This window comes from Megalobrama amblycephala, linkage group LG1 (genome assembly GCF_018812025.1).
Source record: "Megalobrama amblycephala isolate DHTTF-2021 linkage group LG1, ASM1881202v1, whole genome shotgun sequence".
Taxonomy (NCBI): domain Eukaryota; kingdom Metazoa; phylum Chordata; class Actinopteri; order Cypriniformes; family Xenocyprididae; genus Megalobrama; species Megalobrama amblycephala.
In genome coordinates, this window is record NC_063044.1 from 73065143 (window position 1) to 73077226 (window position 12084).

The 12084-nt window shown below is 37.5% G+C and overlaps 1 protein-coding gene across 1 annotated transcript; it reads right to left on the reverse strand.

Moving 5' to 3' along the window:
* Positions 1-10811: 10811 nt before the first annotated feature.
* LOC125248067 (tripartite motif-containing protein 16-like) lies at positions 10812-11821 on the reverse strand. The gene is made up of 2 exons (XM_048159670.1): positions 11681-11821; positions 10812-11485 (listed from the first exon to the last, which is right to left on the reverse strand). Exons 1-2 carry the CDS (start codon positions 11724-11726, stop codon positions 10935-10937), a joined length of 597 nt encoding a protein of 198 aa, XP_048015627.1. The 5' UTR covers positions 11727-11821; the 3' UTR covers positions 10812-10934.
* Positions 11822-12084: the final 263 nt, after the last annotated feature.

Below are 12084 nucleotides of genomic sequence, written 5' to 3' on the forward strand. Positions count from 1 at the left end.
TTAAAGGATGTGTTTGTGTGTGTGTGTGTGTGTGTGTGTCCTTTCCAAGGATCGCCACCTTGACGTGGTGGAAAGGCTTGTGTGTTCCTGTGATCCCAAGAGCAAATCAATCTGTAGTTTAAACACACTTTAGGTTGGCATGCTTAAGGGTGAGGTTCCAGACTAAGTGCGATCCATTGTCTTATTATTTGCGTTACAGGTATATGCACCCTTATTGAATATGGTTTCTAAGTGTCCTTTTGGAGTCTTCAAGTGTCCTATTTAGAATGACACCTTACTTTGGAAAAATCCAGAATCTTCAGTTTTGTGAATAAAAACAACATTTAGTTTTATCATGTAGCTAGCATGATTTAACAGAGGAGATAGTGTTCAAATTTACTCCAAGCCAGAAGGTTTGGAGTAGTTTTAAAAGCTTGAAGTTTGAAGCTTTTGTGTGAAGTAATTGTGTATAGATAGATGTGTGTGAGTGTGTGTGAGTGTGTGTGTGTGTGTGTGTGTGTGTGTGAGTGAGTGAGTGAGTGAGTGAGTGAGTGAGTGAGTGAGTGAGTGTGTGTGTGTGTGTGTGTGTGTGTGTGTGTGTGTGTGTGTGTGTGTGTGTGTGTGTGAGTGAGTGAGTGAGTGAGTGTGTGTGTGTGTGTGTGTGTGTGTGTGTGCGCGTGCTTGTGGACACAGTAAAGTGCAGTGATTCACCTACAGGTGGTGTGGTCTGATTATCCGCTTCTTTTTTTATTGGTAAGCTCTAGCCCCTGCCTTCAACTTGTTCTAAGAACCTTAAGTTGCCCATTTGGCTGGGACAAATGTCTAATTATTTGTTTTAATATTGTTTTTAATTCAATAAAATAATTTTGTACTGTCACCCATGTCTCTGACTCTAATTAGTGTGATACGAACCTGTGTGAACAATTATAAGTCGTTTATTTTAATTCTTTGAGTGAAATTCCCAAAGTGGCGTAGTCGGAGTGAGTTTGATATCTTTATAATTTTAACTGTATTTAAAAGTCCTTATTACTCTCGAACCCCCGCCACACAGCAACTGATATAAAACGATAACGGCTTTAACTTGGGGTATGTTTACACCGTTTTCAACTGAAATCTGAAAACTTTTTATGCGTTTTGGCTGTTTTACAAGACAACAGCGTTTTGGGGGCATGAAAACGCAAACTTCTGAAAAATGGTTTCAAAGTGAATGGTTTTGAAAATGATGCCTTTTACTGTCTCTGTGTAATCAACAAAAACACGAAGCTTTGAAAATGGTGCGTGTGCGTATTTCGTGTTCGCAAGCTGTTTCTTGACAAAGCAACATCTCCAACTACTGGCCTGGGATGCATAATACAGCCTTTTAGGCATAGATGTATGTCTATTAGCCTGACGTGGTCATACTCAATTCTAGTCAGAATATGAGTCTGATACTGCTCCATTGGGCTTTGATTATGGGGGCGTATTTCAACGTCCAGGAAAGACCTCAATTGGATAGACCTACAACCAATCAGAGCTACAGAGTAAGGACGCGACGCATATTAGTGTTGCGCGACGCATAGTTGTCAACAGAACTCAACTGCACACATGCTGGAACTAGTAGAAGATGAGCGTAAACAATCTTTGCCGGTGTTGTAAAAAGAATTCAAGTATACACGGAGTACTTGCCAATTAATGCGCTGTTGATATCTTCTAAAACGGACGCGATGGCGGAATCTAGACATCTCAGTTCTTCAACAACAGCCATCATTGTTGTAAACTAACCCAAGCGCTCTTTGATGACGTGGCTGATTACGTTTCTGGTGATAATCTGTCAATCATCGCCCTGACAATGTGATTGGTCCGAACAGTTTCTGTCGGGCATAAAGCTGCGTTCACGTCACCTCATATTTACCGGAATTTGAAATGACAACACGTACGTTATATTCGGAGCTGTTCACGTCCTTTTGGTCCTTGAACTGGGAATTATGCGTTTCCATGGCAGCACTGTCGACGCCTAAATGAATCTACAGCTGTCAGGTGGTACAGTGCGGCCACGTGGTATATCTGGGAGCTTTCAGAAAACTCCCAGCTTACAAGCTGTAATTACGAGCTCTACGAGGACGTGAACGTTTTTACAAGCTAGAATCTCGTAACTACAGGAATCAGGCCACGTGAACGCACCTTAATTACTCCTCTACGGATCGAGTCCAGACTGAACTCCCCGACCTCAAAATGTTGTGGGCGGGGCTAAGTTCGGCTGGCATCCAGGCTATATGTCTATGCTTTTAGGCCCCGTTTACGCCTGGTATTAAGAAGCGTTTTGGTTGATCAGATCACAAGCAGACAAGGCAGACACATAACCCATTTATACCAAGTGTTTTAATCCATCTCTTCTGTCCACTTTCAACCACTTCTATTCTGATTTTTTCGAGGTCTAATTGATCATTTTCGCAGATTCTTGTGAACAGGGATCATTTTGACAACGTCATCGTCTGTTTTTAGAACATCGTTGTCATGTAAACATACCCTAAATGTATAACTGAACAACTTACCTTCTTTAATTAAGCTGTTGTAATCGGCTCCGTCTGTTTTAATCAACTTCTTCTTTCCTCCATATATGACTTTGAAGAGCATTTTGCTGGAGTAACAGACGAATAGTTTTTGTTTGATTACCGTTTGATGAAATTAGTCATATGGAATTGGAATGAAAAGTTTAACACTGGAAAAATAACTCTCTTTATAGATGCTATTTTACACTTGTGGATCAAAACTTACTCCAGTTTTAACACTGAGCAACACCAAAATTTTTACACCACATATTTAACACTGGTGAATTTGCTGTGAACAATAATAATCATAATAGATCGAGTTCTAAGGTTCCCATGATAATTTAATGCAGTAACACTTTTTCTTTCATTTAAATGCAAAATGGATATTATAACTGATATATAACAAGATGCATGCGCAACTCAGATTGAAATGATAAATCTGTTTTGATACCCAGCTATAGTACACCAAGCTATTTGACAGTTAATGAAAGTGCATTAATAAAAGAATTAGACAGTGAAAAGTTAGGTAAATCATTATAACTATACCAAGACTAAGATGAAATCCAAACTGAAGCAATGATTTGCACTTTGAGAAGAAAAATCTGGTCACTCCTTCCCCAATAGCAGAATCTCCTGTCAAAGAATGTACATTTTAACCAACTGTACAAACAATTTTCAGGAAGTCTGGAAAGCATATGTGATCACAATTTAAACTGTACCATGAAGTTTGCACTCAACAGGGCAGGCCCACTCCATATTTGACCTCTTATAAAAAGATATCAGGTGTCTTTCTTGATCTTTAGTTTCATCTCTTAGGTCCAGTGTCATGATCAACGGCTTCCCAAACTCATGAGGGGATAGCAGCTCTGATCTAAAAATCTGAACTGCCTTTCTGGCTTCTTGTTCTGTCTCCTAGTCATACCTAAAGTGGTTTGCTAAACGCCATGTCTTTTATTTCAATTACGAAGACATTTCAAAATCCTGGATCATGAATGTCCCAAAGAATTGTTAATATGCAAAAAGACTTCACCCTAGTCTTTAAGATTGTACATTTTAATATTAGAAACAGTGCTAATAGTAAATGTTAATTAAGTTAGATGCCAAATATATGTTGTATATTCTTAAGCATAATTTATTTTTTGGACAATTGCGACAATTCTCATGATTTCATTCACCATGACTCTGTCCAAAGACTGTCCTCTCAGACAGATCTACGCAAATCTCATAGGTGACCTATTTTGATCTCAAAAAAGCAAATTCTCACCTAAAGGTGAGAAGTTTGTATTTATGTGATATAGCATTTATTTGAGTAGAGTTGTCCAATAACAGAGAAAATTGAAACGACATCAATAAACGGCTCTAATAAAAATAAAATATTAGTCAGAAATACACAATTCATAATATTTATTTGCAAATTTTTATCCTTCAGACCCATAATGTTTGATCCACAACACTGTACTGCACTGATTCATTACTATTTTTTTTTTCTTCAATATTCAACCACACTGTTACGCTAGCTGTCACTGTTTGTTCAGAATCTGGATATAGTCCAATCAGCACCAAGTCACATTATGTGGAGTACCGTCCCTTTTTGGGTGATTTCACTCTGACAGAGAATTGCCCCGAGTGCTCTCATAGACTCGACTCAACTTTGCTTTATTTTTATAGCACCAATAAAAACAACAATTGTTGACCAGGGTGTTGTACAGTATAACAAACTAACACCATGTACACCATAAATTACAGCGCAAAACAAAATAGACACAGCACACATCAATGACAATTAAAAGCCAGCGAAAAAAGATGGGTTTTGAGTTTTGTTTTAAATTCATATAGTGTAGAGGCAGTTCTAATAAAAACAGGTAAACTATTCCAGAGTTTTGGTGCAGCAACAGCAAAGGCTCGGTCTCCTCTTGACTTCAGTCTAGCCTGAGGAACGTTTAACTGTCTCTGGTTGGAAGTCCTAAGAGACCTTCCAGGATTATGAACAGATAGTAAATGAGTAATATATACCGGAGCTAGACTGTACAGAGCTTTAAAAATCCAGCAACAAAACTTTAAAATCAATTCTATAATGAATTGGGAGCCAATATGTAATATGGTCCCCTTTGCGCACACCAGTAAGGAGCCTAGCAGCAGCGTTCTGTACCATTTGCAGACGGTTAAAGGTGATACAGAGGATCTTTTCGTCGACTGAGAAACCAAATGAGCGCATGCATAAGAACAACCCCCCTCCTTCACAGCTCATTTCGAGGGAACGCCTCCCAAAACTCGTGCACGAATATTGAAACATGAGTGTTTGTTTTCCACCGGCATTCGCTGTGGCGTGTTAGTGGATTCATTATGTCGGACTCACCGCAGGTAACTCATAATCTGCAGTTGTTACTCCTGTCTCCTGACAAAAACATTGCATGCGGCGCCTGTGGAGTGTGGAAAGTTACTGGAGCTCGCACGTCTCTCAGAAGGAACCTAATGGCAGTGATTGACAAGCCAGAGGTCCAATCAATCATCGCGTAAATGATTGGCTGATGTTTTTAAGGCCCTACCTCGTGCACAGATGATGTATATTAATATTATTACTTTCAGTGCACCTAATAAATAGTCTTTTATCAGTTAGTAAAGACAGTTTCAAGTAATATTGCAAAAATGTATAAAACAAAACATCCTTTGTAGCACCTTTTAAGAGACACTTGGTTAATACCCATATAAAGGGAATTACAATAATCAAGCCTTGTTGAAATAAAAGCATGGATGACCCTTTCAAAGTCCTTAAAACAAAGAAATGGTTTTACTTTAGCTAAGACTCTAAGATGGAAAAAAATGGTTTTGACTACTGTATTAATCTGTCACATTTTAGACCATTATCAAAATACACACCCAAGTTCTTCACTAGTGGTTTCACACATGAAGACAAATTACCAAAATTTAGACAAGGGGAGGTAGAAGCTTCCGAAGATTCAAAGACTATAATCTCTGTTTGCTTTCATTGAGGTGAAGAAAATTTAAGGATATCCAGGCCTTAACACTCAAGTATACCTTTTAGTTAAGTGTTTTACATAAAATGGATGTTCTTATGAAATATAAATGACATTAAAAAATCCTAAAGACTTTTTAAATGACCGTTCCAGTAAAGATGTTGTGGTGAGGTGTAAGTAAATCAGAGGACACTTAATGTGGGAACTAAACTTTTATTTTCAAGTTTCAAATGATGACTTTGCTATTTATGATGTTACTTTAAAATGTCACGCCATCTTAACCATACTTACATACTATTGTAATATCTACTCAAAACACAACAAGTGGATCAATCCACAGCCCACAACAAACTTCAGTGTCCATTTAATTATTCAGTGGTGACCATAACAAGCTGTGTTATTTACAGGAATAACCATTTCTTTACTGTTGGGCATTCAAAAAAGACAACACATTTCGAAGGACATCCACTCCAGCTGTCCTCTTGAACCAGCGAGTGTATTAATGTGTGCATCAAGTCGCTCTAGGGCAGCCCTGTCCAATGTGAAGTGACTCTGAGGAACAGCTGCTCAAACACTGGTGTCTCCTGCTCTGATTCTGAAGAACAGTTTCATCTGCTGGTCCAGCTGTTCTGACAAACATCTCTTCCATCGCTGTGGTTCTCTGTCCTTCAGACACCGTGCAGATTTTGGTCCGAGGCTGTCTGGGTGTCATTCTGTTCTCAAACCATGGCTGTTCCAGTGTCGGTTAAAGGCTGATAAACGCCTGTAAACAGCTTTACCCATCGATACCACCGTCAAGGACAATTCTCCACCTGAAACTCTGTGTCTTTGTACACGAATTCCACCTGCCCGTAACTGTGCTCCAACAGCCTCCGATCCCACAATGTCCGTGATCATTGCGTCAACGGTTATTCCTGAATACGTCAGAGAGCGATTCAAACTGAACTTCCTGGAACAAACACATGTAAACATAAGTGTTATTGCTTATCAAAGTAATGTTGAACAATTCACTCTAAATGCTCTTTTCATGCATGACAATTCATAAAAAGCACTTTAAAACCAAACTTACGTCATGCGGCGTTTGATGGTAGTCAGAGAAACCTGCAGAGTCTCTGCTATTGAAGGAAGACTCAAACCACATGACTTCAGAAAATTAAGTTGCTCTCGAGTGATGCTGTAATGGGTGAAGCTCGATCACACCACAGGTAAGTGGAGTCTGATAACTTTAGGACACAAATTAAGATATTTTTGATGAAATCCTATGGCTCAGTGAGGCCTTCATAGGGAGCAATGACATTTCCTCTCTCAAGATCCATAAAGGTACTAAAAACACATCTAAATCAGTTCATGTGAGTACAGTGGTTCAATATTAATATTATAAAGTGACGAGAATATTTTTGGTGCACCAAAAAAACTAAATAATGACTTATTTAGTGATGGTCGATTTCAAAACACTGCTTCAGGAAGCATCGGATCATAAATGAATCAGTGTGTCGAATCAGCTGTTCGGAGCACCAAAGTCACGTGATTTCAGCCGTTTGACACGCGATCCGAACCACTGATTCAAAATAAAAGATTCAGAACGCTCCGAAGCTTCATGAAGCAGTGTTTTAAAATCACCCATCACTAGATATTGTTTTTTTGGTGCACAAAAAGTATTCTTGTCACTTTATAATATTAAGATAGATCCACTGAACTCACATGAACTGATTCAAATATGTTTTTAGCAGCTTTATCCCTCTATGGTACGCATTATGTTCTAACCATGAAGGATTTTTTAAAATAAGTTTTTATTGCATGAAATAGCTTCAGTTATGCAAATCAAAAAGGATTTCTGAGAATGATTTTTGAGGGGAACTTAAGGAAACGTTGCCATATGTCAACTCTGTACCATAATGGAAAACGGTCAAAAAAGAAGTTTTTCTATAAAATTATGATTTTCTTTTGTATTTAAATGCACATTTCTTTTAGAAACTGATAGTTATTTATACATAAATACAACTATACTACAAAAAACACTTCAAAATAAAGAAATAAGTGCAATCATATTGTTGATGCAGTTATCTATAAAAAAAATCCCAATGGGGAAATGCTGCAATTCCACTGTGGCACAGAGCTGCTAAATGGAAACCTTGATATTTTCTCAATTTACAGTAAAACTCTGTTAGAGTTTAAAGTTGATTTGGGATTAAAACTTTCTAATCTACTTATCAAAGATGTTGCAAAAATCCCCCATGAGAAGAGATGTGTAGAAATGAGGTAAATAGAGCAATTTCTGGAGCACTTCTACAGTGTCTTCAGTGGGAAAGAGAGTGTTTGAGGGACATTCACATGTCATGGGAATTAACAACAGCTCATCATTGGGAACCTTAAGGCCTTTTAATTCCCATAGTGCAATATATTGTGTTTGTTCTGAATAACAAGGACATGAGTAGAAATTAATTGTGGCCATATGGCAGCTCTGTACCATAGAGGGTTCTGGATCTTGAGAGTTTCAGTGGCTTTGCTCTCAATGGAGCCATCGGATTTCATCAAAAATATCTTAATTTGTGTTCTGAAGATGAACGAAGGTCTTACGGATGTGGAACGACATGAGGGTGAGTAAATAATGACATTATTTCCATTTTGGGTTCATTTTAACCCTTTAATCTCCTCTAAGTTACACAAATGTGCCAGCAGGTTGCAGTATAGCACCAAATATAACTGATGGGGTGCGGCATATATCCACCTTACTGTGTTAGTTCATATTGGGACAGAGAGAGTGAAGATCTCACTTCTTCATGATCTCTTTCATTTGTGCAGTATTGTGTGTGTAAGTAATGAACTTAACTAATGTTAAATCTTTGAATATGATTATTTTGGGTGAAAGTGTGTCTGTTATCGTTACGTTCTGCTGGATTCATGATCACAGTTTCACGACCGCAATAGTGTTCGGTGTTATTCTGAACTTATTGTGTATTAAAACTAATTTTGATGTCACTATATAGTCTTTTGTTTGACCTTATTGTGAATCTTTAAGACGCCATTTTAATCATTGCAGTTTCAGTGTTCGTTTACCTCACTGTGTCACTCAATGTATATTGATAAGAAATATGATTTATAGCTGTGTAAAGATGTGTAGCGGCCTATCATTTAATTCATTGATAGTGTGTAACCTATTGTGTTTTCTACATTTCTTTGTAGGGAACCACACACACACACACACACACACTCTTCTCAAACATCTTCCCACGATTGTTTTAGCCTGTATCAACTGGATTGAAGTTTGTTTATTTGTAAAACACATTTATTTGTTGCTCTGCGTTTTCGCTCAAACTGACATTTGTATTTGCACATCACTTTCTGTTTGTTTGTGAGTCGAGTTTTCCTCTGCAAAGCAGATCGTGTTTGTTGGGAAAATGCTGGATTTGTTTGTTTTATTAAAGCCAAAAATATGTATCAATGCAACTTTCATGAAGTCATTAAAAACCTTCCTTCCGCCGGAAACAAAACAGTCCCTGTCCGTGAACAGCAACAGAAGTTACATTATTACACCATTAGATGGCGGCAAAGACTGTGTTCATGAGCGAGTCACTCAGTTCAAAGACTTTTATACTGTCTTTAGATCAAGAGAAAATACTCAGCAATTGTGTTGACTTATGAATTTGCACATGGTGTGTCTTAAAGCATATTAAAAACACCGCATAGACATATAAACAACATTAAAAACTTTAGCTCTTCACACTAAGACAATCCAAACTAACTCAAACAAAAGCACTTGTTTCTTACTTGAACGAACGCTCTCTTACCAGAAAGTGTTTCAGGCCCTGTTGACGTCTTCAGGGTCTTTGTCATTTTCATAAAAAAAAAATAATGTGATAATTAAAGAAAATTAATGTTTGATAGAAAAGATTTCACTAATAAAACCAAGAGATACATTTTCCTCTTTATTTATTTAAAGAAAAATGTGTGCAATTTTGAGGCTTGATTTGAGGAACAAAATAAGCTATGGAAAGAAGGCTACCCTTTTATTTTAAGAGAATTATTTCAATTATACGGCTTTATTTATTGACACCATTTGAAAGTGAACCTATGCTGGTCCAGGACCAGTTTCTGACCAGCACTTGACCAGCTCAAACCAGCTTCAAAACCTCCCTTAACCAGCAGATGCTGTTTGTTTCAACAGTGTCTGTCACATGATCACTTCAAAACAAACTCATGACTGAGATTGAGAGACGAAGCATTATGATCAAGTTCTGGTGAGAAACTGCACTGATTAATGAGCGTTTGAGATCGTTCCTCATTACTGTTCGACACACACAAGCTTTAGCAAGTATGACTGCTTTTATATGTCAGATATTAGGATCTTTCCCACAGAAACTCATTCATGAACATGTTTTTATGTAATAAAATGATCTTTCTCAATGACAGAAAATTTAAGCAGTTTTTTATATCTTACATTTTATATATATTTGGTTTGTGTGTTATTTATGGTTACAGTACAAACAAGACAGAATAAAAGCATGTTTGACAACAAAAAATGCTTTATTCATTATGATCTTAACCTGAAAAAGGCAGTACATGTTTGATTAAGTCATTTTCATTCATAGAAATGAGTAAATTTATTTGTGAGACAAAAAAGCACATAAGTGGAGTTTATGATGTAATTTACAGATGAACAATTTAAGATGGAAATTATTCATGTGACCCTTTAAAAAAACAACGCTTTATTCAAACTTTTGAATAAAAAATTGATCTAACAATCACGTGTTTACAGTCCTGCTGCATCTCAACACGAGTAATTCTCTCCTACTCTTTTATGATTACTGAGGTTTCTGACACACTTATTCTCTCGCCTACTGCTTTTCACCTACTATATAGTAGAGAAGTAGACGGTTTCAGACTCTTTCAGTCAGAGTGTCTCAACTCTCATATTTAATGGCTCTGACGAATAGTTGTTCTCACTGTCCAATGACAGCGCGTGTTACATTTACAGTAACAGAGGATTGGCTCTTCACACTGAGGTGAAAGTTGATTGGTTGCTCCACGTGTGTCCTGACCAATGGCGTTTTTAACTCAATTGACAAATAGATAAAGAAAAGCAATTGGCCAATGCTTTTTAAAAATTATTTATTAATGTACTTTTTATTGTTCTATTAATCTACATTTTAAAACATGAATCAAATAAACAGTTTTAAGTTTGTGTATTTATTCATAGATGTAAAAATGTCCATTTGTGTTTGAATGATTAAATTGATAAATTGATTGTTGATGTTATTTTTCAGTGGGTTAGTGGATCTAAATCTTTGTGTCACTCCTGCTCCTCATAACGACACCACATGACACAATATACATGAACACTGAGTTCAACATTTATTACAATATTTCAACATTTATTTCATCATGTGATTTTGAGTCATTAACACACATTTATTGTGTCGTGATATTTCAGTGTTAATGTCATGAAGAGACTCTATAACAGTTTCACTGATGATCTATAATAAACCCTAAACCCAGGATAGAGTGGTTGAGTGAATGTGGTCTGGACTGTGTGGATGAGGATCATTGTGTCTCCAGAGACGCTGTAGAAGGACAGAGTTCCTGCACTGTGATCCACATACACTCCAATTTTATAGTAATCCTTCCCATTCACTGTTCTACTGATGATGGGCTTTACAGGGAGAATAGTGTGTCCGTTATTGTGTGTGAATGAGTATCCCACAATAAGGCATCTCAAACTCCAGGATTGATCATTAGATCCAAACTCACACTCACTACCCGATCCCTTCCTGCTGATGCTCTTATATGACACTGATATATACACACTCTCACTCTTCTCAACCTCCCAGTAAGAGCGTCGATCACTCACACTCTCTCTACACAACACCTGAGGATAATGATCAAATCTGTCTGGATGATCAGGATACGACTGATCTGTGTCAGTGACAGTAATCATTGTGTTCCCCTCAGACAGACGGAGGCGTTCACTCACTGTGTTCAGATCCACAGTGAACCGTTGGGAATCTGATGGAGATAAAACACATCACAATCAGGAATGATCAATCGGATCTTTTAATGTATCTGAACTCTTCATGTTCAGTATTTCAGCAGTTGAGCAGATATCCTGTGAAAATCATCATTATCATGATCAACTCTAAATCTCTTCTGTCGTGTTTTCTCACTCAGTGAGTTTCTCTGTTTGTTTTCTCAGTGACTTACATTGTAGGAAGTCGTTCCTGGTCTTGGGAACAAAGTCTGTGGACATCAAGAGACATGAAGAGTGTGATTATCATGTCAGGAGAAAATGATCCCTGCATCCATCGCTCACACATGCAGAAATCCTCCAAAACAGAAGATATTTAGAGAAATGGCTCTGCTGTTTCCTGACACAGACACTACTGAGGGTTTGATATTATTGACACGTCACCATATTTGATTTGTCTTCTGTAGACATGAACTGATCAGAGGGAACAGGATCAAATTTCACTTTGCTCCCCATACAGAGAAATCATATCGCTTCATAAGACTTGGATTAAACTTCAACCTCCTTAGTAATGTTCTTCAAAGAGACTCTGATCAATCAATAAATGTCTCCTGCTCAATCATTTGATTAGCCGACAGTA

Bases quoted from the DNA above. Each gene is read 5' to 3' on its own strand.
- LOC125248067 (XM_048159670.1), bottom strand. From the start codon at position 11,726: ATGTCCACAGACTTTGTTCCCAAGACCAGGAACGACTTCCTACAAT. The intron at 11,486-11,680 runs GTAAGTCACTGA...TATCTCCATCAG, and splicing joins CAGGAACGACTTCCTACAAT to ATTCCCAACGGTTCACTGTG.